Genomic DNA, 27,750 nt, shown 5'->3' on the forward strand with positions numbered 1-27,750 from the left:
GCGTTCTTTTGAATTTTTATTTGAATTCTGAGGATTCGACCTCAATTCCCCCCAAACTGAGGCATAAAACCTATTTTGCCTCGGTTGCAAGTTACCCGAGGCATAAAAGCGACATTTTTTAATTATTTTATTTAATATATATGGCCTCGGGTGGTCTTAGAACTGAGGCAAAATGGTTAGAAATGGACTTTATGTCTTGGTCGTACTCAGATAGAGGCAGAATTGGCCTTTATGCCTCAGTTTAAAATAATCGAGGCAGAAATCTAGCTTAAAAATCCTTAATTTTAAAACGCAATTTTCTTCGTCTTGCACCAGCAACGTTCTTGTTCTTCTTCTCCATTGCAAGCTCGTCCAGCAACATCCTTACCACCATCTGCGGATTAGTTCTGTCACGATTGCGCCACCAATGGACCTCCACTTCGCCACTATTATTGCTCATCGTTAAACCTTGCGATTTTGGGGTATTCTTATGCATTTTTCTTCATTTTTGGTTGAATATGCCTACACCATCAGTTTTTTGTTTCGTTTTTGCACCATCAGTTCATGCTTATGCAACATTGAGGTTTTCGTGTTCAGGCACAGTGATTGCAGGTGCATTGCCGACGTGGTGGTCCGAACAAATCTGGTGCCGCGAGGTGAAGATGGTGGCAGCGTAGTGGCTGTGAGATTGCAAGTGATGGAAGCTCTAGGGTTTTTAGTTCTATTTTTTTTAATTTTTAATGACTATTATGTCCTAGTTATCTCTAGAACCCAGGCAATAAGACTCAATTTTATGCCTCGGTTCATAACCGAGGTAGAAAGGTCACCTCTTTTTATCTCGACTGGATATGCGTTGGTTCTTAAACTAAAACGAAATGACCAAAATAACTGCGGTCAAAACCCTTTTTATGCATTGGTGGCTGAAGTTAAATCAAGAAGAGTCGTTATATGTAATAATTGTTATAAAACGTGAAATCAATAAAAATGAGAACATTTGAGGTTAAGTGGGTAGTTTAAAAGCAATTACTTTTATTTGTGTATTTATCTTTTATTGTTGTTACCCGGTAACTGTTAACAAAAGGAAAAAAATACAAAGAGATAATTCAAATATAAACAAAGGGTGACAAATTGCATATACAAAGTTCATACGGTTTAAAAATGTCAGAATCAGGAAGAACTAACAAATTTGATGATGGTTATTGTAACGTCCCAATTAAATAGATAAACCAATTTAACAAAACGTCGCATACATGAATATTCAGAGAGTGCGGAAATTGGATATGAGGGTACACGATACCCCAACCATGTTCATAACGAAAGGGAAGAGGCACTACACTGCTTAACATCAATACAAAGGATCAACAGTAACACAAGTTCTTGTCCAGAATAGAGAATCTAAATACTAAAACTCCTTCAGCTGCAGCTCCATAATGAGCCCCATACCCGTCCCTAACCATCAAGTTGTAGCATCCCTATTGTCATCACCATTGCCACGGATTCTCACATCTGCTCACATCAATAGAATTGATGACCATTGCAAAGGAGGAAAACCACACACAACCATACAACAAGCGAAAGGGTAAGCTAGTGAAAAAGTTCTCATGTCATACACTCAACATACAATGACATAGTCAAGCATAAATATGGGGAAACCACACATGATTTACCAAACCATTCAAGACTTCAAGACTAGACTATCCGAATACGCACAATGAGGCACCACCACGAGACAGTGGAATTATATCCTAGCAGTGAGGCATCACCGCGAGGCCTTCGCGGAATTACACCCTTACACAAGGCACCACCATGTGGCCTTCGTGGAATTACGTCCTGGCCTTGAGGCACCACCACGATACCCTCGTGGAATTACATCCTGATCTTGAGGCACCACCATGAGCTCTCACCTCGAGGTTCATGGAATTAGGTCCGATACCTGAGACACCACCGTGGACTCCCCCTAGAAGGGCCCATGGAATTATGTCCATATGATGAGGCACCACCACGAGTCCCCGCTACAAGGGTCATGGGATTACGTCCTACACAAACCTTACTCATACAGTATCAACCAATCATGAAGTTCCTATGCATACCATTAACATGTCATTTAGTATAAATGACCAACCATAAATCATATCTCATGCCAAGCTCATTACCAATTCATTAGTTCACACCCATAACATACATAGTACATGTATATCCAGCCCCTTTTATGTAATAAATCATTGAACCAGCCAATCAATAACCAACAACATTCATGAAATAAAGATCAGCAAGAACCCAAGCTAGGTCTCGCTCAAGCCAGGAACCCTCGCCCAGGCGAAAGAGTCCTTTCACTCAGGTGACAAGCCCTCGCTTAGGCGAGACTGCCAACAGCGAGAGGTATCAAAAGCGACAAGTCATGGTCTCCACACGATCTCGCTTAGGTGAGCTCCTCTCGCCTGAGTGAGACGTTGCCTCGCTCAAACAAGATTTCTCCGCCTGAGCGAGAGCTCGGAGGTGAACCTGACTCATTTTCTACAAGTCTCGCTAGGGCGAAGCAGGCTTGCTTGGGCGAGATCGTCAGTTTCTCGCCACTGTTTTCTTACACAGCCACACACACAGATTCCAACCAACATGCCAAAGCATTCCATGCATTCACAAAATCACACCAACCATAGAATCGTAAAAAAAAATAACAACAGGACAAATAAAACTCAAACTAAACAAGCAACCCTGGCTTCCCTTACCTGGAAAAGGGCTAATATTGGACTTCGACTCTTAAGCCAGCGAAACCAGTAGCACCAAGGACAGATCTATGAACTGGAACAGTGGCACGACAAAGGAGATTGGATTCATACAATGAGTCCCGACATAAACCACGAAAACAACTTAGAAAGGCTAGGTTCGAGAACTAACTTACGTGAAAGGGAGACGGAGGTTGAACTCACTTGAACTTGAGTAGATTTCCAAACCCTAGCAGAGGTTCTGTGGAGAGAAAATGATTGAGTTAGGGCACTGATTTTTCAGAATGACTTGCAATTGAGGAACCTTGGCTGCTTTAGGGGTCTTGGCACCCTATGGGGCAACCCTTTAGGCCCAACAGTGTGGCAGCCCTTAATATTAGGGTACTCAATAAAAGTGGGCCTCACAGTTATAACAATTTAGATCACCACTTTTGTTGATTTATTTTACCGGTTATTATTCTATCATTGATAATTTATTTTTGTGCAATTTATATTTCTACAAACCCTTCATGTTCATTGTCTTCTTTATTTTTCATTCTATATTTTATCTTTTCTTTTTCATCCATCGTCCACTCGTTGAAAAATAACAAAAACATAAAAAATATGATTGTTCGAAAAAAAAATGCACTTATTAATTAAAGTCCATATTTAATAAAAATTTAGTGATTTAAAGATCTCTACAACTTTGATTTATAATATAAGCAAATTATTTATCAAATTCGTTCGTTCTAAGAGCGGATGCATAAACAGTTTAAAACAAATTTATAAATTTATAAATTTGCTAACCTAGTATAAACGTTTCCGCTTGAGTTCATTAAGCAACAATGTAAAATATATCAAATCTAAATCCTCAAGAAACAAAATTATAAATAAAAAATGAAAGTAACGACATGTTCATAACATCAAATCAAATAATAAAACCATTCTTTTGATAAAAAATCATTTTAAATTTTACAAAGTACTTAAATCTTAATTTAAACATTTAATTTTACTATTCCTAACCTAAAAGTAATATATTTCTTTAATGTATTTGCAAAAAAATATTTTGCAACGGCAGAAAAAGCTATTGGCGTTTCTCTGATAAAGGGTAGAAACAGTTATCGTTGTTTTGAGGATGAAAAGAGTTGAAGCTTGTTTTGGTGGTGTGAATATCCGTGAATGCGGTGTGTAGGCATGGGACCCGTGTGCAATCAGAAGAGAGAGAAACTCAAACACAAATCAAAAATCAAAAATCAAAATCGAAAAATAAACATAAAAGAAAGCGAAGAAGACTTCAACATCACGACACTGTCCCATGGTAAAAGACAGCTAGCAACGAACGCGGAGCATCACCTAACGTTGTTTGTTGCCCATCACTTTTTTTTTTTTTTTCAATTTCTTAGTTCTCACCACTCTTTTAAACCTTCTTCACTCTCCTCTCTCTCCTTTCAAAACCTTTCTCTTTCTTCTCTCTCACATTCTACTGTAGTTTTCTCTGCAATGCAGATCAGTCTCTAACATTCTTCTTCTTCTTCTTCTCAGGTTTGTAAACCTTTGCTCTTCTCACTTGGGTTCATTTGAATTCATCTTATTTTTGTTGAAAATTATAATTATATTTTTTCTATTTGATATCAAATTTTTATTTTTTATGAAATGTAGATTTTGATATCAAACTACACACCATCATCTTTAATTGTGTACTGGTCTATGTACTTGCAATAACTTTTCCTTTTTCGTTTCTGTAGTTTAAAATATTTTATTTTAATTTTATAATTATCCTTGTTCTTTGTCTTTATTGACAAATCTGGCTGACGAAATTGTAGACTATATCAAGTTGACACTGTAGAGAGTAAATAGAGAAAGTCTTTTTTTTATATATTTTTTATTTTGAGTGAAAATACGAAATGAGTTATTATGAGATATTTTCATTTTGTAATGTGTTTTCTTTTGCTGATGTTTTTGTTTGTTCAGGTTTGGATTTTGAAATTATTCAAACATTGCTGATTTACTTTATTGTAAAGGTAAGGTTTTGTTCTACTTGTTCTCCTTCATTTTTCATTAAATGGCTTCAATTTTTCTAAAGGGCTAAGAAAATTGAATGTATTCATCTTCAGTTTGATAATAGCAAAGAGTGGAACAAATTTGGTACCAGCTATTACGCATGCCAAGTGTTTGCTGAAATGACACAATTTTTTATCTCAGCTTTTTGTTTCATGGAAAAAAAAAAAGTGGTGAATTTGTATTGAAGTGGTTTTGAAAGTTTTATTACTAAAACTTACCAAAAGAATAAATAAATTTCTTAACTAAGGTTTTCAATTCTTATGAATTTTGATGAAATTATATTTGACTACAATAAAAAATTAAGAAATCCCCCACCATTTTTTTTTTACTTTTATTTCTGTAATTTCCAAAACTGGAATCTTCAAAGTTTAAGAAACCCATATGGTATAAACTTTATCCCAGATTTCATTTCTCAAATAACAAGAAAACAATTAAAAGTAATACTATATTTAAACATAAATTATTTTTCTCTTAAAGTTTGTTTATCGATAAAATAAAAAAAAGTCACACTTGACATACTTTTTTTTTATAACAGCACCGGCATATAAGAATCCTTACATGGAAAGTAAAAGGTCTATATTCCATAATATATTCATTAAAATTTTATGCATTGTTATATATTTATTACAACTTTTATCCATTTCCATTTCGATAATTGTTATATATGTATTTTGTTTTTTCTTTTTCTTTTTCTAATTTTCTTTTAATGTATAATGAAAATCAGAAAAGTTATATGATAAGTGCTAATATGTTCTTTCTCTTTCATGGTGAACACCCTCCATCTTTCAGTAGGTCCCACGACATGGGTACTCACTCCTACTAATAACCTATTTCGAAACCATTCACACTCATTCATCCTTCAAACAAACACAACCTTAAAAACAGAACAAAAAAAAAAAAGCGCTTTGTTCCTTTTTCTCTTCCATTCCCTACTCTAAATTTTTCATTTTCACAGGAAAGAAAAAAGGAGGAAAAAAATGATCGGAAACTTCATTGACGACATTGATTGCGGCAGCTTCTTCGACCACATAGACGACCTCCTCGAATTCCCCGAGGAAGAAACAGCCGTCACAGACACTACTGTTGTTACACCGGTTGCTCCTCCGACAACCTTCTGGCCGGCAGAGTCTGACTCGCTTCATGCCACCAATACGGTGTTTTCCGGCAACACTGTGCCAGACCTCTCGACAGAGCTCTCTGTTCCGGTGAGATTCCAAACTCTTCTGACATCTCATTCGTCCACGTGTGTGCTGAAAACGCGGTCACGTGCGTTTCGTGAACCAGTTGCGTGATGTTTTATCAACGCCCTGGTTTTGGTGGTGTTTTTATTACATGTCTGTTACTGGCTGTGTGATTACAGGTTTTTTGTTCAAATCTTTTTCTCTATCTTCAATACTCCAAACTTAGCCTTAATTTCGATTTTGGAGTTACAGAGTTTCATACGTTTCAGTCAAAGAATCCCTAATTTTTAAACAGTTTCATTTTTTCAATATCATTACTTAAAAATACTTTATTTTTTTTATTTTAACAGCTTTTAATAAAAAAAAAATACTTGTAAATTTTAACAATTTAGATTGTATTTAAACCAACTTTTAGTAAAATTATTTTGTTTCTTAACTTTAAATATGTTTGGATAAATTTTTTGATTGTAATAAATAAAAACCATCACTTCTAAAGTAATTAATTTAATATTTTACGTAGTACTTTTTCAAAGTTACATATCTCGTTCAAACATATTAAATGTAAAGTTAATTTATTGAAAACGTAAAATACATTTAATACTTATATAAATGAAATTGGTGTACTTGGGATAAATTTTGAATTTTAATTATTAAAGTAATAATTACTTAGAAAATAAATTAGATGACATGTAAAAAATATATTTTGATATATTTTTATACGTGTTATATACATGTTAATAAATTTATTATTGTTATAAAATAGTTAATAACAAAAGAGTAGAAATAAAAGAAAAATAAAAAATGAGAAAATAAAGAATATTTTTTTTGTATTTTAATACTATTTATAGATATAAATTATATTATGAATTATATGAGTATTAATATATTAATTATATAGATAACTGTATCACATCAAGGACCAGCATCAATAGCGATTATATGATTATATAATTAACGATAGAGTACAAAATATTTTTTCTGTTTGTATTTTTATTTTCTTTTCATATACACACATCTAAATAATATTCTTTCAAAACCAATAAAAGTTGTCTTTCTAATTTTTTTTCCATTTTATTAAATATTTAATTTTCACCGACAAATAACGTAATCACATTATTCTCAAATATAATTTTGGATTTGGGAGGTTGCATTGGGGGGAGTTGAACAAATTTCCAAATATTCTTAGACAAGGGTAGTTTGGTCATTTGTGGATAGTTGATTGTGTCGGTGAGAAACAAGAGCACATCATCCACTTCAATGGTGGGGTTGGGGTGGCTAAATTATTATGAATATCATTATTGACAGTCACGTGACTTAGCATGTGACGCCATAATGACTATTTACAAAGGTTGTCACACTCTTCATAGTAGTAGCACCTCATGCTTCATAAGGTGTGAGTTGGTCAAAATCTGTTAACATGCATGCTCTAATTAGTTGTTAAATAATTGATTTTTATGATAAACAAATTAATCAAAATTTACTTTATGTTCTCCTCTTTTGTTGACTTCACATTATACTTTTTTTTGTCAGTTTCTTATGCAATTATAGAGGAAGTCAGTAATGTCAAAATATTACTCTGAAGATTATTTTATCTGTAGTTTTTTAGTTAGTGTAAAACCTATGAAAAAAATGTATTTTGTGAAAAACAATTTTAAGGTTTTTAAAGTTTTTTTTAACCTGAGTAGATCAGTTAATGATAAATTTAGTTCTATGTTGATGAATTTGATTATTACACTGTTTGATGTCGTATTGATTTACTACTTTTTATTTTTTTATATTTTGTATATGTATCTTTATAATTTTATCATAGATTTAGGGTGATATATAGTGTTTCGTGTTTTTTTTTTTTTAATAAAATTTTCATACGGCTAAAGTGAGAAAATTACTTATAAATACTTTCTCTATTTCATCATAATTACTGTAGTTTAATGTAAATTTATTGAACAATTGCAATTTCTCAATTCATTTCTTATTTAGAGAATGTTTAAACAAATTTTGTCCAAGGAAAGTGAAAAACTAGATGAAAATGTGAGATAAGTTTTTCCTTTGGTAAACAGAAAACCTTAGCAGCAGCATCAATGGTAAACACTAACTATGTTTCACATTGTTCTTATTCCAGTTTGAAGACATTGTACAATTGGAATGGCTGTCAAATTTTGTCGAGGACTCTTTCTCCGGAGGGAGTCTCACCATGCAGCAAGAGCAGCCACAATGCACCAACAAGGAGGACACAACTCATGCTCAATTCCAGACAGCAAGTCCAGTCTCAGTCCTTGAAAGCAGCACGTTCTCTTCCCGGGAGAAGGCTGCATCTCGTGGCGCGGAGATTTACATCCCCGTGCCATGTGGACGTGCACGAAGTAAACGTGCACGTCCTGTAGTCTTCAATCCTCATCCAGTGATGCAGCTGATCTCGTCGGCGTCTTCCACCGGCGAGAACACACATCACAACACCACCGCCACCTCCAAGACGTCCTCAGACTCTGAGAATTTTGCCGAGTCTACCATCAAGACACCAAAACAGGTATCTGGTGACCACAAGAAGAAAAAGAAGATCAAAGTGACTTTCTCAGGTGGTGAAGACCACAATGCTGCACCATCACAAACAGTGAGAAAATGTGTTCACTGTGAGATAACCAAGACACCACAGTGGAGGGCAGGGCCAATGGGGCCAAAAACACTCTGCAATGCTTGTGGCGTGCGCTACAAGTCAGGGCGGCTCTTCCCCGAATACCGGCCGGCCGCCAGTCCGACGTTCTGTGCAGCTGTGCACTCCAACTCCCACAAGAAGGTCCTTGAAATGAGAAACAAAACAGTCTCCAAATCTGGTTTTGCAGCAGATTCAGAGTCCTCACCAGAACTTATTCCAAACACTAACACCAGCCTTTCACTGGAATACATGTGAAAGGAATGATCCTAGTAGTTGGAGTTTCTCTGATTCTCTTTCAATTCCTCTCTTGAGTCATCATCATCATCATGTCTTATACAAGGCTTTGAATTGCATTCTGCAAACTGCAGTAGTAAGCTTTTTTTTATAGGTATCTGCAACTGCATTGTGGTTGCTGTTGTGACTGCATTAGCCATATTTGTCCACAATTTTGATGCATGACAACCACAAGTTTAAACCTTAAACCTTAAACCTTGAACCTTAGTCTTGTTATGTTTTTTATTTTTCATTTATTTTCTCATTGGGTTTTGTACAGGGCTGGAATTGGTGATAGGAGCATAGAATATGGTCATAAGTTAGCTATATTTAGAAGAGGGTTGTAATGAGAACAGAGGAAGAAGTGATATAGAGATGCAATTCAAAGAGGATAGAGTCATTAGTGTTAGCCATTTAGGTTTAGTAATGTAGCAGAACTCAGCAGGGTCATAGAACTGGTTTTTATTTTTCTTCATTTATTTTTGCTTCCAACCATCTTTCTATGTAGCAATTCTTTTTGCAGTTCATTTGTAGCCAAACTTATTAGTTGAGTCAGAAAGGATCTTTTGGAATTTTCGTTCTTTTTAATGTTTGTGTTGGGAATATTCTTTCCTAGTATCTGCAAGTAATGTTCTTGACCAATTCTCGAAAATGCAGTTTGTTTGGAGTATAAGAATATTCATCTTGATCTATTAAAAGTTCCCTTTTCTTCAACTGGTTCTGGTTCTTATGGTGTCACTACCATTTACAAGTCTAAATCTTGAAATAATTTGCCAAAAGCTTGGAAAAAGAGGATTCATATTTCACAACTTGAAATCAAATCATGTTTCATATAAGGAGATCAATTTGTTTCACACAAGTGAAAGAAAAGTTTAACAAATCACTTTTTACATATATTTTGATACACCCAATAATTTCATATAGTATAGAAATCGAGACCAAAAATATTTAAAATATTTTATTAATCTTAATAATCACTCGTTATATAACTTTATACATAACTAATAGTCTCTTATCATTTAAAAATAAAGACTAAAGATAATTTAAATACAATTTTCTATTTCAATCCACTAAAATTCTAGGAATATTATCTCAATATAAAAGCTTAAAACCAAAGCAAAAAATACCCTATTGCAAAGAAGTTACAAAAGGCAGCAACAAAAGGAAAAGGAAAAGAAGAAACAACAATGGTGGTGGGAGAAGAAATGATGATGATGATTGATAAAACACATCCATGCCTTGAAAGGTAAGACTAATGCTCCTATGTTAATTCCATTATGATGACATTGGTAGACTCTTTGTGAGGATTTGGCAACATGTCATGATCTCATGCAACTTTACAACCGACAATTAAATTAAATGATGGTAATTTGCTGCTAAATTCCATCGATTGCATCAATCATTTCATGCGAATTATTCTTTCAAAAATCTCACACACATCAACCTTGCTTTAAGTTATGCTTCATCTTAACAACTTTGATATAGACTTGTTAAGGTTTGATTCCTCCCCCTCTCCAACATTATTTATATTTGGAAAATTATACTATGATTTCTATTATTTTACTTCTATCCTTTACTTTCGGACGTGGTTTAGTTAGGTCAGTAGTATATTAATTAATGATCCACACTAAATCATATTAAAAATTAAAAATTAAAAAGTAAAAGATGTAAGTTAAATCATGATATTATTGTCTTTTGTATTTTTATATACTCTTATTACTCTATCTTATTGTTCTACGCATACAAAAATTAGGTCAATTTCACCACCAACCTCTTCTGCCTAATATTACTGTTACTATTCAAATGTAACTTTTTTTTTTCTTCCAAGCTATGAATAAATATCCCTCTCTATCAAAGTAGGGTTCATATGAAAGGAGTGCACGCAACTTCTTCTATCTCTTAAGGGAAAAAAACATTAAATCAAAGCATGCCTAAATAAAAAAGTAAACATTCATATCATAATCAACTTTGAAAGCTTAAAATATATAGTAAGACTATTTTATTTGTCGTTATAATATGAACTAAAACTTTTGGGTAAAATTATTTTTCAAACAATAATATATATACTTGATTTTTGTTTGTTTTTATCCATCTTATATTTAGTATGATAATAGGATAACATACTGCTACTTTGTGCTCAGTGATACAATGTAAAATACTTATTTATTCATATTAAGTTTAGGGATGCTAATTTGTATAATAGTACTTTTTCCAATATTCATGCCTTAGAAAATGTACTTCATACGAAATGTTCATCCCCATACTAGAATAGTTGGTTAGTGCAAGTGTTCAGATACCACTAAAAAATGGAGAGCCCCACAATTTTATTTTATTTTTATATAATTATATAATATTTTTTAATATTATTTTTATAAATAAAATAAAAATTATTATTTTTATATTTTTAAACAAAAGTGTGATCATTTATTAAAGAATTTATTATGAATTTGTTTAACAAAACTAGATAAGCTAGGAGTTTATAAGCTCTTAGTAGTTTATAAGTTTTAGGTTGATAAACTAATTTATTGGATCAGAAGAATTTGATAAATTGGTTGATATATGTAAAAGGATATAATTAATAAGTTTAATATATCAATGAGATTTTGTTTTTTAAAAAAAATATATTACTAAATTATTATATTATTAAATTTTATTTTAAATTATTATTATTATTATTATTATTATTATTATTATTGGTATCTTTATTTTTTTATAAGCTGTGTACATATTCGTTTATTTAAACAAGTCATTTTATTAAATGAATTGATATAAAAAGTATCAATCAAATTTATTTTTTATTTATTTTCAAAAAATTTAAATGTTTTGATTTCTCAATTTAAATCACTACGTCTTGAATTTCTCTTTACAACCTTTTCCGTGTGTCATCTTTATATAGTTATCAATTTCTAATGTTTATAACTGTTTTTATTTTGAATTTCATATTAAGAAGTATTCTTAACAAACATTAAAATAGTGTAATAATTCATTGTCTTTATAGAATTGATATAGGTCATAATAGGTAAAATGAAATTAACGATAATAACAAAGAAAATCATCAAGGTATAAGGATAATAATGAAAGAAAATTAAATAAGCTAAAAGGTAGAAGTTAGGTGAAATAGCAAATAACTTATTAGGTAGAAGTTCATAAAATGGACTCCTTTAATATACTTGTCAAATATTTTTATGTTGATCAAATTGGTTTTATAAGCTAGTCAAATATGTTACTATGAACTTATTGGCCTTACTAAACATACTATATGTTGATTAGTTTTATTTATAGATTACATTTACAAATGTAAATACATATTAAATAAATTTTTAGTTTAAGTAATATATGGAACATTTTAATAGATCTAAAATGATAAATTTGAAGTATATAATTTTTTAAGAAAATAAGAAACGTAAATAAAAATTTAAATTATAAAAATCTAAAAGCCTACATATTGTTAGATAAAAGATGTTAGACTAAAGTTTGACGTACTTTTATAGATTTTAATTAAGTGTTGTTAAATAACAAAGTGTAAACATGATTATGTTTTGTTTTCAAGATAATAATTTATAAATAAATTATCTAAGATGCAAAGTATTTTGTCTCATATGTGATATACTATCATTTCACTTTGTCTAGGTCAACTAAAAGTAGTTGACAACTTAAAGAATATTTGTTTGAGTCGGTAAAGACTTGGAAAAGAATACTTGTTTGAACTAAACCAAAATGGTTTAGGAAATAATATATATATATGTATATATATATATATATATATATATTTTTTATTTCAAAACATGAGTTTGCCTAGTGGAATGTTGGTCCTCGTACGAATCGGTATAAAAATTTTAAGCATCTTTTCTTTCACTTTGATCTTTTATATTGCATGCTATATATAATTATTAAACCATTTCCCTTTGATCTTTCATATTGCATGCAATAATTATTAAACCAACCGGAGAAGGAAGAAAAAAGCTAAAACAAAACCCACAAAAACATTTTATAAAGTGTTTTCGTACAACTTCATATCATTTGACAATGCATGCATAAACAATATTAGTAAAAGACTGAAAAAATTTGAAAACATAATTCAACCATTTCTTCTCGTATTATTTTCTATTTTTTCATAGGGTATACGGACCTAGACTCATTTTGTTCACTTCATCTCACGCTCTTTTAGTCATCTTCTCCGACAAAGAAGAGTTAGACTAACATCATTTTTTTTTTGCTCCTTAAGGAAGAGAAAGAAGATAAAAATTTAAAAAGCTTAAAAGATGTTAAATTAGAAGAGCTTTAAAAAGACGGGTCAAGTTAAGAAGAAAATTTGAAAAACAATAAAACATTTATTATTTATTATTTCTTTATTCTTTATTCTTATACATGTAAGCAAATTGAGTTATAAAATCTAATATTTTTTATTTTATTTATTCTTTATTCTTCACTAGATTTTGTACTCACATGAAAAATATTATATCTCCCTAATATAATTAAATATAATGAAAACCATTGAAATCCCATCAAAATAGTGTGCTTAATATCTTATTCTACTCTTTGAACAGGTTTTCATTGAAAGTATTTTTATGAAAATTGTTCTACTAAAAGCCTTTTGAAATAATGTTCATGTTTAAACGTTATTGTTTCAAACACCATAAAATACGGAGGGATTGTTAGAGAAATAATCAACATACCTAACTTTACCCTAACAAACTTGATTAAGTTTTTTGGGGATAAAGTATTTAAAGCATGAAAAGTGTCTTTTATTATTAGATCTTGATAGATGCAAGTGTTTAGTCTAATTTCAAAACATGTTATAGCACATTGTCATCTTGTCTTCATTAGATAAGATTACACTAAAAATAGTCGATATATATTGTCTTTGATATTTCATAATACACTCCTTACTTGTAAAAGTTCATAGAATATTATTTCATTTGACTACCAAGAGGATCTCACAAGAAGTTTCCTTGAAGAGTCAATAAAAGTTGTTTTACACCAACAAATTCTTTGTAGATAAAAAAAAAGCCAACAAATTTTTTAAAAGGGCAATTTCTCACTTTTTTCATAGTCCATAAACTGAGTATGGTCTTGACTTATTTTCAAGAAAAGTTAAAAAATATTTGACAAAGGTCTAATAAGGGATGTGAAGTATGATTTTTCTTCTAGTAAAAGCTTGTATTAAATATTGCCTCCAGAGTACTTAATATAACTCTAAAATGTTTATAAGAATAAAAGCATATGAAGAACGAAGAACTTCCCCCTCTCACAATCAGTGACGAAACTTGGACAAAAAATTTAGGAGTGCCAAATTAGACTTTTATATATAATTTTTTTTGTTAAAAAAAAGCTCTTTATTTCTTCTACTTAAAACAAGCACACAAAATAGTAGAATTCAAAAAAAATATGACTATCATTAGCTATTATATCATGATACCAATCCATGAATACCATTTTAGATAAGTCCTTTGTACCTTATCATACTCTTTCTAATACAAATTTATCACCCCTCCTGTATAAATTCAAAACTTTAAGAAATTTATCATAGGAAGGAAAACACAAATCCCTAAATTTCATAATTAAGAGTTATACTAATTTGGAAAAAAATTATAAGTAGGGTTCATACAAATTTCATAAAAGAATTCCTACAATCATAATTAGGGTTTATACTAATTTGGGATAAGCATCCTAAGAAGAATCATAAATCTAACCTACATAAATCATTATAAGATACTAACCTTGATATGTAAGAGATCATGAAAAAATATATATTTGAATCTCAATCTATGTGTTCTTTAACCTCTGTTTCCCAATTTATCTTTTCGATTTTTTTTTCTCCTCACACACTTTCATAATAACTTACATGGTAGAAAAATCTTATAACAAAAATAAAACCCTAATCTCTTTTATAAATCAATGTTTCTATTAAATATTTTATTTTATTTTTTATTATTGTTTTCCATAATATAAACTTAATATAAATAATATATAATTATAATTTAAAAATATATATAAATATATATAAAAAAAATTCCAAAAATTTGGGGAGCCTGTCCCTATAATGTTCCCCCAATGCTCACAACCACTATACAAATATTTTCTTTTTAAGCTCTTTATAAATGGGGTAATCTTGGAAAAAGGAAGAAATTTTGCATTAATAACTTTTGACCAATTCTCAAAACTGAAATTACGACAGGACAATACGATAAATCGAAAAATAATTTTTAAAAAATGGAGATTTTGTAATTTTTTTTGTAATTTATTCCAAAAAATTATGAAAAAAATATAAAAAATAAAAACATGCAAAAATTATATTAATTTGTTAGCATAAGAGTCAATTACGTATTGAAAAAGTATCATCGGTAACAATGGCGGAACTTCAACAAAAATTTTAGGGGGACTAAATTATATTTGTTATATATAAATTATTTTTTTTAGTTAAAAAAAGTTTTCATTTTCTCATATCATTTTTTCTATTCAAAACAAGCACTCATAACTATAGAATCCAAAAAATATGACAATAATATATATATAAAAGTAGCATAAAATTTATCATCAACAATAATATATTAAAAAAAAGGAGCAAAAGTTACCTTTCCGGGATCACATTCTAAAGCATTTAAAAATTCATTATATATAACTTTAGGAACCTTAGAGAGTTCTTTTTCATTTTCTTCAATTTTTGGATTCTAATCAAGTTTCTCAAGTTTATATGACATAGATGTACTTTTTTCATCTTCATCACAAGCCTTCCACTTAAAAAAAATCAATTATTTTACTCTTTGTCATGATTTTTCTAATATAAATTTGTCACCTCTCACCTATTTAGAAAAATATTAAATTATGAATATCCTAAACTAAATCTTAAAACCAAGACTCAATATTCTAAGAAAAATAATAACTTCTAGATTATTACATTCCCTTATCTTAGAGATTCATAATCTTATTCTTTTGTTCTTCCCTTACATGACTTAAAAGTCTAAAATAGCTCTATCTATACAAAGAAGAGTTTAATGAACAATTAAAGCATGATTTTATGATCTCTAACAGATAGAGATATGCCTAAAGCTTAAAAAAGGCACATATTACTTCGAAAAAAAAAAAGTAAAAAATGAATTTATTCAAAAGAAGAAATTGTTCAACCCAAAATGTTCCTGCTCAATTTTTTCCTGGTACAATTTGATTTTGAAAATAATAAAAAATTGATGATGAAAATTGAAATAGAAACAAAAAAAAGAAAAAGATAGAGACACGAAAAAAGAAAAATCAAATAAAGAAGTAAAAGAAATTATAATAAAAAAGAAAAACATAATTTTTAAATTTAAAAAAAGATTTTTTTTAAACTAAATTAATATAAATAAAATTAGAATATATAAAATATTTTTTAAAAATATATAAAAATTAGAAAAAAAAAAGTGTTGGGGGAGCCATGGCTCCCCTGTATCGACACTAAGTTCCGCCAATGATCGGTAAGACGTTACTCTTATGAATTTTTATAAACATAATCAAATATCTCTTATGTATTGTTCTTTCGAACTATAATAATAAATCTATAGCATTTTATTTGAAAGACAAAATATATAAAATCAAATTATAAACATAAAATTAATTTTAAAATATATAAACAAAATCAAAACAGTAATTAATGTAACATGTAGGACCGTGACTTACTCTAATATAATAAAGTGACTAATACAATAAAATTCAATGGAGAATAATTTCAAAATTATAAATTTATTTATTTTAAACTTCAATATTTCCATGAACTTATTTTGAACTTCAACATTTCTCCTCTTTGTGTGAACAAGAATAAAGAGAGTCAAATATATCATCAATTTTGTGATATTGTCGTGCATACCTTTTATTTATCTTTATATCCATTTTTTTCTCTCTCTTTAAAATACAATTGAATAATAGACCATAACATACGAGTAATTGAAACAAAAAATAATATATTTTTTTAAAGTTTATTAAAATTATACTATATATAATACATTAAATTATTATTTGTTTATGTAGTATATGTTTATATTTCAAAATATATTCTAATATAATGAAACGTTATTTATTTTTACATCTAGGGTCCATAAATAAACACCTATACATATATCCACCACCCACAGTTTCGTTATAAACCAATTAAAAATATCAATTAAAAAGACGCAAATTTCATTTTTGAATAGACAACCTAGTTAATATCTTTATATTTTCAAAGGAACTTCAACAATATAAAATGAATAATGGTTAAGAGATGATGTAAAATGAATAATGGTTAAGAGACGGATATATGCTCATTTGCACAAAAAGTTGCATATAAAAATGAATTTATATTATTATGTTTATTTTTACTTCATATGCATGACAATTAACATATGAAAGTTTATACAAACATTTCTCCTAGACTTTTTCAACTAAACAAGTATTTACAAGACACTTTATCTAAAATATGACCAATATACAAACTTTTTATTAGTAAAAATATTAGATAAAACAAACTTTTTCTTGGTAAGCAATTATTAGATCTCAAAATATCACGATTTTTTATGGTTTCTATCACTCCATGCACACGTGAGGACACAAATGAAGAAGAAGAAAAAGAACAAGAATATGCTAGAAACATTATAGAAACTAGGGAATTTTTTTTAACAGACAAATGTTAATGAACACTATTTCCAACTACATGTCTAATTCTAAGGTGGTGAATTTTTCAGAAGTTTCATCATGAAGTTGAATCTCATATCTGTTGAGGTCATTGGTTCAGGCCACTTTGCTCCTTCCGGAACCTTAACACATTTGTAGCCATGGCCTTTGTAAAACATTGTGGCCACACGATTTTCTATGTCACAATGCAGTGCCATAGCACGACAGTTCCAACTTCTGGCATGAGACTCAGCCTTTTCCACCAGTTTTGTAGCTATTCCCTTCCTCTTAAAATTTTCACGAACTGCCAGATTTGATATGTATGCAATTCCAGTCCTGCAACACAGTAATTTACTTATATTCATCAATAAAGATCATAGCAAATGAAGTTGTTTTTTTATCCGATAAATATTAATCGTTAGTTTTTGTTAACGGGAAGGAGTTGAATTTACGTTCTCTTCCATCCTCCTTTCTAAATCCACCAAATCAACCTTGTTTTGAAGGGTAATCGATTGTTCTAAAGGTTTGTAAGACTATAACTCAGTGAAAGTTCCATATCGATTAGAGATAAAATTATAAATACTATAAATCACGTTATATATAAACTGATTTTGTGGGTAGAAGTAATCTTAAAATCCTCTCATATATATATTAACACATGGTTCTAAAGAAATTTTCTGCATAAAGAGTTTATATATGACTCATATGCATAAAGTAGGTACCTTCTATGTCGCTGTGGCCCTTTTCTTGGTAGAAAGTCTGCAATATTGTCTACTGTTAATATACCAACCACATAGTCCTTGTTGAGACTGAATTTACCATCAAAATAACCAATCTTGTGACCCTCAGTTCCAAATGAAACGGACTCATCAAGTGGGGTGCCAATAACAGCCACCAAACACATTTTTCTGCAGTGTCTTGGCTTAAACAATCCAGATAATGTAGCCGCTAACATAGCTAATAACATATCTATCACCAATCTGTCTATTCTGAGCACAAAATCTAATGGGAAGGAATATTCAGGGAAGAAGCGTTTGCAGTGAGTCTCTACTACTTCCCAGTAGTCTTCTAACCTTGCCTCGCGGACAACAATTTCTGGTGACACTGCTGGGAACAAATCAGCAACTTCACTAGCCCTGCAAATTCCTGAACTCAAACACCAGATTCTTATCTTCTAGTTAAGTTTCCATCTGAGTATAGTAATAAATGGAAAGTTGAAGATAGAATCCAAATTATTCTTATGAAATTAAACTAATTAACAAATATAAGAGAGAAAAGTGATTTGAATGTGTGTCTTATTATGCATCGGAGATAGCTTAATTTCAGAAGAATAATTTGGATTCTATCAGTTGGAAAGTTGCATCTGCAGAATGCTTTGGATCATGTAAAAAATCAGAACCTATGAACTGAAAATGGAACTGCATTGCATGGTTTAATGTAACTATACTTATGTATGATGCTCCTCATTGTTGACTATAGTTAACTTGAAAAATGGTTTGAATTAGACGAAGTGAATGGAGAGAACTTTTCAATATTTTTCAGAAGGACAAAAAACAAAGCACAACCCAGTAATGCAATGAAGCTTAGCTATGAAGGCAGCACTGCAGAGGAGGTAACAATGTAGAGAAGTACCTGAGTTGGAGAGACAAAGGAGGGAGGAGCCATTGGAGGAAGGTGAAACCATGGAAGGGAAAGAGTTTGGTTTCTTAGAAGTGATATTGAAAGGTGAGAATTTGGTGAGAGTTGAAGATACAGAGAAATTCAAAGGAATAACTGACAGCATTTTGTGGAGGATCTGCTTTGTGGAACTCCCACATCGTTTGAAATATCTTTATACTGTTGTTTGGTATAAGAGAGAAAGACCATGGCATGTGTCAGTAGAGAACGTGATTAGCTGTTGTTTGTCACAGGTGGAAGAATACTTTTAATGAGTTATAATGATCACAATTTGTCCTTTTATTTTTTAAACATTAAATATAGAAAAATATTTTCACTTTTTGTATATAAGATACTTTGAAAAAATGAAAATAAAAAACATATATCATATCAAGAAATTTAAAATATATGAGTGACTCTTTAAAATTAGGGAAAGGCACGTGTTGACTCCTAAAATTAATAAAACTCATTATTTCACTTCTAAGAAGCACATGTGACACGCCAATTTGTCAATCTTTACTTTTGTCGCCTATCTCTTGTGAATCTTCTTTTACTTGTCTTTCTTATAAATATGTCATGCATTAGCTATTTTGTCACGTTCAACTTGTCTGTATTCAATATTTCTCCAGAACATGTTAGATGATATTATGAGTGTTAGACAAAGTCCTATAGTGCATTGATTTCATGAAATGATAGGTGGCGGTGAAGACTTCACTTGCATTTGTTCTCTTCATTAGATGAAGATTCAATTTTTCTAAACCATGGATTAATGAAAGCTATTAGACAAAACCTTCAATCTTAGTCGTTGAGTCATATGAATCCAAATCATTTTAATAATTATAGTATTCAAAGAAGTAGTATATTACAATTCTGGAATGTTATAATGACTATAGTGAACTGTTTTCTAATAGACAATGTTAATGAATACTATTTCCTACTATATGTCTAACTAGAGTGGTGAATCTTTTAGAAGTTTCATCATGAAGTTGAATCTGATATCTGATGAGGTTCTTGGTTGAGGCCACTTTGCTCCTTGTGGAACCATGACACATTTGTAACCTTGGCCTTTGTATAACATTGTGGCCACAGGATTTTCCAAGTCACAATGCAGTGCAATAGCACGACAGTTCCAACTTCTCGCATGAGACTCAGCCCTTTCTATCAGTTTTTTAGCTATTCCCATCCTCCGAAAATTTTCTCTCACTGCAACATTTGATATGTATGCAACTCCAGTCCTACAATAAAGTTATTTGGTTATAGTCATCAATAAGAAGAAACTGTGCATGTGAGATGAAAGATTCTGTGTAATGAGTAACTTTTGTGCTATAGAGGGATATCATTCATTCAGCTTTTGCTTCTAAGACAAAAGACTCGGCCAATTGTAACTTTCTGGGAAACATTTCGGCAGTTTTTGGTGCTGGTTTAAGTATTACTTTTAGCGAACATGTTCTTCTGCTTGATGCAGAAAAATATTTTGCAGAGAATACACTTCCAACACTTGATGAGAACATGCTGCACAATTCCTTAACTGAATTCCCTAAAACGTTTTGTGCCTCTTCAAGGGACAATGCTCTCTTTCCAAACAAAACTCAACTTTTTAGGTCATTATTTATATATATGAAAAAGAGCATGGTCATGAATGCTTTCAACACACACATACACATATATATAGATATTATACAAGGAAAGTTTTCTGCATAAAGTTTTGAGATCTGACCATTATGCACCCAACAGAGAGAATGGACAAGCAAATTTAACTCAAACAGGAACACAACAACCCACATCAAATTGAAGCTTATAACCATGAAATGCACCATTTATTGTTTCATGGTCAAACAACGAATCAATGTTTCACTATTGACTTCCAAATTGAAATTCTGTGTGTTGAGGTAGTAATTTTATCAGCAAAGGTACAAACACAAAATGATTAATTTATTTAAAAGTCATTTTCTTAATGAAGATGATGAACTATGAAGGCAAACACACATAAAACCAAAAGTTCAAAGCATTATAATAACTTCAGTCCTTAAATAACCCTTTGTTACAGGTTGCTGAATAGTTGTATTAGTTGATTTCAGTTGGTTAGTGGTTGAGTTTAGTTAATTTCCATTGCAATTCCCTCTTGTACCATCATCACCTAATCATTCAATACAGTGACATACTTGAATGGAAGTAAAGCTATGCCACATGGAGTTATTGCAATTTTTTCCTCAAAATGATGATATCCCTTACTAGTCCAAGTTCCAAAAGTGAGTGTTGCACATACCTTCTATGTCTCCTTGGCCCCTTTCTTGGTAGAAAGTCTGCATTATTGTCTACTGTCAATATACCAGCCACATAACCCTTGTTGGGACTGAATTTTCCATCAAAACTACCAATTTTGTTTCCAAATGAAAAAGACTCATCAAGTGAGGTCCCAATAACAGCCACCAAACAGATTTTTCTGCAGTGTCTTGGCCTGAAGAATCCTGCTAAAATACCTGCTAACATAGCCACCAACAATCTGTCTATTCTGAGCACAAAATCTAATGGGAAGGAATATTCAGGGAAGAAGCACTTGCAGTGAGTCTCTGCCACTCCCCAATAGTCCTCCAACCTTGCCTCCCGGACAATAATTTCAGGACACACTGCTGGGAACAAATCAGCAACTTCACTAGCCCTGCAAATTCCTGAATTCAAAAACCAGACTTTTATTTATCTCCTACTCAAATTTCCATCAGAGTATAATAAATGGAACTGCTATTTTCTCCTACTGCAGAATGCTTTGCATCAGGTGAAATCAAAACCTAAGAAGTGAACATGGAACTACATGATTTGATGTAGCTATACTTATGTATGATGCTCCACATTGTTGACTATGGTCAACTTGAAAAAGGGTTTGAATAAGATGAATTGAATGGAGAAAATTTCCCAATAACTTTCAGAAGGGTTAGAAATTAATCACAACCCAGTGATGCAATGATGCTTAACACTGAAACCAGCCCTGTAGAACAGGTAAGTGTGCAGAGAAGTACCTGAGTTGGGGAGAGAAAGGAGAGAGGAATCATTGGAGAAAGGTGAAATCTTGGAAGGGAAAGAGTTTGATTTCTTAGAAGTGATATTGAAAGGTGAGAATTTGGTGAGAGTTGAGGATACAGAGATATCAAAGGGAATAATAGACAGCATTTCGAGGAGGGTCTCTGTGTCTGGTCTGGAACTCCCACTTCATTGGAAATATCTAATGTTTGTGTTTGTGTTTGGTATAAGAGAGAGTTAGTTACATGTAACATGGCATGTGCGACTACGAAGTCAAGACAAAAGAAGGTGAATCAAGTAGGATAGGATGAGGTGTTGTTTGTTATATAGGTAAGAGAATTCTTTTCTGGTTAGAAAAAATGAGAACGTTCTTTTTAAGACTTTCGATATAATCAAAAATATATTTCAACAAAAAATTTTGTTAAGATTTTAACAGTGGCACCGATGTTTTAAATTTTTTATTAGAAAAAGCTTTACTAAAGGAAACGTTACACGCGCGGGATTGTTTTGTTTGGAAATTGGAAGTGAAAATTTAATTAGAGAGAGAAAGGGAAAAAGGGAGAAAGCAAGAAAGGGAGAAACATAGAAGCGAAAGAGAGCGAGACAAAGCAACTGGTTATCGCCGGAGTCACCAGATTTAGAGATGCACTGACTTGAAATTGTCGTCGGTAAGTATTTCGCCGTCCACATCGGAGGACACTTACAGTATTCCCATACACTATCCTTATTCATCCACCTCGTTGCATTCAGAGTTGGGAGTGGATTTGCGGAGACTACGGCCACCTTCTGTCATCGACGGCAAGGATTTCATCCTCCACAGCGTTGCATTGTAAGTTTGCTTTGCTTCCATTAGACATTTCCCTACGGTGTTCGATGATGATGAATTTAATTTCGTTTTCGTAAAGTTTTGAGCTTTTGTGCGAAAAACTTGGTTTTGAAGATGTTCGTTTTTCGTGGAAGTTTGGAAAACTTATTTAGTGGTGTTGTCGTGAGTGTTTTGTGCATTTTTAGTGGCCATTGTTGTAGTTCGTGGTTGTGTGTTCTAGAGTTGTGGCTCTTTGCAAATTTTGAAGAAAGCACATTTGTGTATTTTCGTATTTGGGTGCTTGTGTGTTGTTGTTTGGATTTTTTTCATTTTCTATTTCAGTGTGATGTATGCAATAACATTTGTGTTATTTGTTTGGCAGGAAGAACTACAACAGAAAAGACAACAATACATTTGGGATTGGATTCTAGATGTTGACAACATCCACAAGCATGACATCCTTCAATACTATGACGTCTTTGCTAAAAGTTAGTTGTTATCGAAGTTCTTTGATGATATTGTAAAGCACTTCCAAGAGCAAAATTCTAGATTGAACAAGAATGAAATGAATATAGTAGATCCCCTGATTTTTTGTAATGGGTGCCCACATGAAGGACATAAGTGTTGTTGAAGTTCGGCTGAATATTAATTTGGAACTCTGTTTTTCATTTATATGTTGACAGTTTTTATATATCTGCAACTGCAGTGTAGAAATTGCAACAATACTTCCCACATTTGAATGCTTGAGTCCCCACTTATTTAAGCTTTTATGTAATTTATAATTTTGAAGGACCAAAACCACCTACGTTAGTCAATATACAATGTTTAGGTTATGGAAATTGTATGATGTAGAATGTGTGTAAGTGAATGCATTGTGTGATCACAAAACCATATTGAATTTTTATTTTAAAAGATGCAATTGCAATCCAAAATTTACAACACTAGTCCCTAGATAATAATTCTTAACTCCCCATTTACTGATGAGTTGAGGATTTTGACAACTTTCAAGCAACATAAGCACAGACTATGGTGGATATGTAGTGTTTCTTTTATTGAAATTGTATGAAGGACAATGTGTGTTATGATATTTTAATTTTTTAACCACCTGCAAGAGCAATTAGGAATTTGCAACACTGCTCCCCACATATCATTAGTTGACTACCCATTTACGGGTTGAGTTGATGATTTTGACAATTGTCAAATAAGACAAACACCGACGTTAGTAAATAGAAATTGAATGATGAAAATTTTCTTAAAGTGGGTGAATTGTGTGATCCCAATACTATATTTAACTTACTTTTAAAAAAATCTGCAACCTCGGAACATAATGCCAACTTAACTCCCCATATATTAATGTTTGACTCCCAATTATGTATGGCATGAGTATTTTGGCAGTTGTCATGTAAGACAACAACCCACCCACTTAAGTGAATGGAGAATGGATGATGGAAAATTTGTTTAAGTGGGTGAATTGTGTTATCCCAATATAATATTTAACCTAGTTTTAAAAAAATATGTAACCTTAAAACATAATGTCCAACTTAACTCCGCACATTTTAATGCTTAACTCCCCACTTACGTATGACATGAGTATTTTGGTAATTGTCAAGTAAGAAAGCACACACGTTAGTGAATGAAAATTGGATGATGGAAAATTTGTTTAAGTGAGTGAATTGTGTGATCCCAATATGATATTTAATTTAATTTTAAAAATATCTGGAACCTGGAAACATAATGTCCAACTAAACTCCCCACATATTAATTCTTGAGTCCCCAGTAATGTATGACTTGAGTATTTTATCAATTATCAAGTAAGAAAGCACCCACGTAAGTGAATGGAGATTGGATAATGGAACATTTGTTTAAGTGGGTGAATTGTGTGATCCTAATACGATATTTAAATTAGTTTTAAAAGTATCTGCAACCTGGATACATAATGTTCAACTTAACTCCCCGCATATTAATTCCTGACTCCCTAGTGACGTATGACTTGAGTATTTTGTCAATTGTCAAATAAGAAAGCACCCACGTAAGTCAATGGAAATTGGAAGCTGAAAAATTTGTTTAAGTGGGTGAATTATGTGATCCCAATATGATATTTAAATTAGTTTTAAAAAGGATTAATTAGACTTTTGGTCCTCTACTTTATATGCAAGGTTCATTTTGGTCCTCTTATTTTTTCGGGGTTCAATTTAGTCCCCTAGTTTGTGTAGGAGGTTCAATTCAGTCCTCTGTGTTAATAGCGTTAAAAAAATTAACGGCATAGTGATTTGATGTGATACTGTGGCAATTTTACATGACGTGTCAAGTAGGGACATCAAATTATGTGGACAGTAGAGAACGAGAAATTAAAGGCAGTGGTAATTGGAAGAAGAGAAATTAGGGTTCGTGGAAGAAAGAAATTAAGGTTTGTGGAAGAAAGAAATTTGGGTGCGAGGAAGAAATTGGGGATAACGATTGAACAAATTAGGGTTCGAGGAAGAAGTGAAAATCAATCAATATATAACGATTCCAAGAGGAAGGATTCGCGGTCTCCTTCAGTGCAGCAAAGGTTCGTCGTTGTGTTCATAGTGGGACGAAATCGAAGGTAAGTTTTCTGGTTTTTTTATGGATTGAATGTCGTGTTTTACTTATATAGTATTGTCTTTGTCGGCGTTGGTATTGTTTTTGTGTTGTTTTATCTGTGTGTTTGTAATGGTGTGTGGGTTGTGGTCTCGTTGCTTTATGGTGGTCCCATTTGTTTGTGGTTAGTGGGTTGTGGTCCCGTTTTAAATTTTTTGGGATATGGGATGTAATATGTATTGTATATGTGGGCATTGGTTGTGCGTCGAGTAACTTGGAATATGTATTTTTATAGGTTGGGATGTGTGACGATAGATTTGAGGTGGTGGTCCACCATGCGGGATACTTTGAAAGGAATGAAGCTAGGTGGAGTTATAGTAATGGGTTAACGTCCACGTTGGCGTGTGACCCATATAGGTGGAGCTATTTTGAAATAATGGGAATACTTAGGGAAATGGGTTATGTAAACATTAAAGATTTGTGGTATAATTTTAGTAGGTCAGAGGTATTGGAGAACAACTTGAAAATTTTGTCTAATGACATGGCTGCAATGCAAATGGTCAGAATTGCTAGAAGGAATGGGCAGGTTCATATGTATGTTAATCACTCAATTTGCGTAGCTAAGGTTGTGGACAATTTTTTGGAATACTTCCCTGAAGAGGTGGTTGCAGAAACAGGAACTACAAATGTTGAGGTCCAGGCTGAGGTGGATGGTCACAGTGGTTGTGGCGATGGAGATCATTAATCCTGTGCATGATAATAATGTTATTCATGAAGCTGAAATGCAACAGGATAAAAACGTTTGTGATATGGAATATGAATTGGAAGATGACGCTGATAGTCACCATAACATTAGGGTGGAGTCACAAATTGAATTTGAGGAAACTAGAGCTGATGGAGTAGGTGTAGGTAAGGAAACTGGAGTTGATGCAGAAGGTGATGAAGCTGGAGCTGATGAAGTAGTTGTAGATAAGGAAACTAGAGCTGATGCAGTAGGTGAAGGTGATGAAACTGGAGCTGAGGCACATGAGGCAGTAGGTGGGAGGAGAGAAATGAAGATGAAACTGATTCTGATCTAGTTAATGTAAGTTTCCATTATGAGGACAATTTATGGGAAGGAAATGGGGAAGAAGATAGTGAGGATGACGATTTAGAATTTGATGGCAGTGCCCATGTTGATATGTGAGATAGGGGGTTATCTGATGATGGGTGGGAATCAGATGACATGTACAACGATGATCCAAGCAGTAATGACTCGTTGGTCAGTCGTAGCCAATGTAAGGCAAACTTTGGAACGTATTTTCCAGATAAAGAGTCATTTATAGAGGCAATAAGGACATATGGAGTGCAATCTGGAAGAAGGCTTAAACTTAAGAAAATGATAAACGTAAATGTAGAGTGATATGTTTGGGTGGGAAAGGGAAGTGTTCTTGGTTTGCCTATTGTGCTTATATGGCTGAAACACACATATAGCAGTTAAGGAGAATTAATGACAAGCACAAGTGCAGCAGAGAATTCAATGTGAAAATGCTAAATGCTAAGTGGTTAAGTAGTAGGTTGGAAAACACATTAAGAGACAACCCAAGTTTGAGGGCAGTTGATATTCGCAATAAAGTTACTAGGAAGTGGAATATTGTTGTGACAAAGTCCATGGCTCGTAGAGCAAAAACACTAGTTGTTGAGCAAGTTGATGGGTCATTTGTAGAACAATTTAGTAGAATCTATGATTATGCACATGAGATTCTTCGTTCTAATCCTGGTTCTACAGCAAAGGTCAAAGTTGAAGGAAATTAAGGGGAAAAATATTTCAGCAGGTTCTACATGTGTTTAAAAGCCTGCAAAGATAATATGATTTCATGCCGCCCTTTTATTGGTTTAGATGGATGTTTTCTGAAACATAAGTATGAGGTGAACTCCTTACTGCTGTTGGAAGGGATGCCAACGACCAAATGCTACCAATTGCCTGTGCTGTCGTTGAAGTGGAAAATAAGGACACATGGACATGGTTTTTGGAGTTTTTAATTGATGATCTTGGGGGACCAGATATATGTGCAGCCTACACATTCATGTCAGACAAGCAAAAGGTATGGATACTATTTTTGCACAGTTTTGTTATGACCATTTACTGTTGATATAATTGGTGGTCTGCCTTACTTGATTTAATTGTATTTTGCAGGGTTTGTTACCAACCATTCAATCTCTTTTGCCTAGGGCTGACCAAAGGTTCTGCATGAGGCATTTATA

The 27,750-nt window shown here is 32.1% G+C and overlaps 3 protein-coding genes across 4 annotated transcripts; 1 reads left to right on the top strand and 2 right to left on the bottom strand.

The window, feature by feature from the left end:
* The first annotated feature begins 4,074 nt into the window (after positions 1-4,074).
* Positions 4,075-9,434, top strand: LOC114182341 (GATA transcription factor 8-like). 2 transcript variants are annotated; one of them, XM_028069199.1, is made up of 4 exons: positions 4,075-4,223; positions 4,653-4,702; positions 5,698-5,947; positions 8,043-9,434. In XM_028069199.1, the coding sequence occupies exons 3-4, from the start codon at positions 5,720-5,722 to the stop codon at positions 8,826-8,828; spliced, it is 1,014 nt and encodes a 337-aa protein (XP_027925000.1). In that variant the 5' UTR covers positions 4,075-4,223; positions 4,653-4,702; positions 5,698-5,719; the 3' UTR covers positions 8,829-9,434. The 2 variants fall into 2 exon arrangements, with proteins under 2 accessions (XP_027925000.1, XP_027925001.1); XM_028069200.1 differs by lacking the exons at positions 4,075-4,223; positions 4,653-4,702 and having other exon boundaries at positions 5,559-5,947.
* Positions 9,435-17,330: 7,896 nt separating this feature from the next.
* LOC114181659 lies at positions 17,331-19,302 on the bottom strand. Its single transcript, XM_028068170.1, has 3 exons — positions 19,101-19,302; positions 18,191-18,614; positions 17,331-17,804 (listed from the first exon to the last, which is right to left on the bottom strand). The coding sequence occupies exons 1-3, from the start codon at positions 19,249-19,251 to the stop codon at positions 17,519-17,521; spliced, it is 861 nt and encodes a 286-aa protein (XP_027923971.1). The 5' UTR covers positions 19,252-19,302; the 3' UTR covers positions 17,331-17,518.
* Positions 19,303-19,934: 632 nt separating this feature from the next.
* Positions 19,935-22,402, bottom strand: LOC114181432. Its single transcript, XM_028067884.1, has 3 exons — positions 22,139-22,402; positions 21,391-21,793; positions 19,935-20,359 (listed from the first exon to the last, which is right to left on the bottom strand). The coding sequence occupies exons 1-3, from the start codon at positions 22,287-22,289 to the stop codon at positions 20,074-20,076; spliced, it is 840 nt and encodes a 279-aa protein (XP_027923685.1). The 5' UTR covers positions 22,290-22,402; the 3' UTR covers positions 19,935-20,073.
* Positions 22,403-27,750: the final 5,348 nt, after the last annotated feature.

Source organism: Vigna unguiculata, chromosome 4, assembly GCF_004118075.2.
Source record: "Vigna unguiculata cultivar IT97K-499-35 chromosome 4, ASM411807v1, whole genome shotgun sequence".
Lineage (NCBI taxonomy): Eukaryota > Viridiplantae > Streptophyta > Magnoliopsida > Fabales > Fabaceae > Vigna > Vigna unguiculata.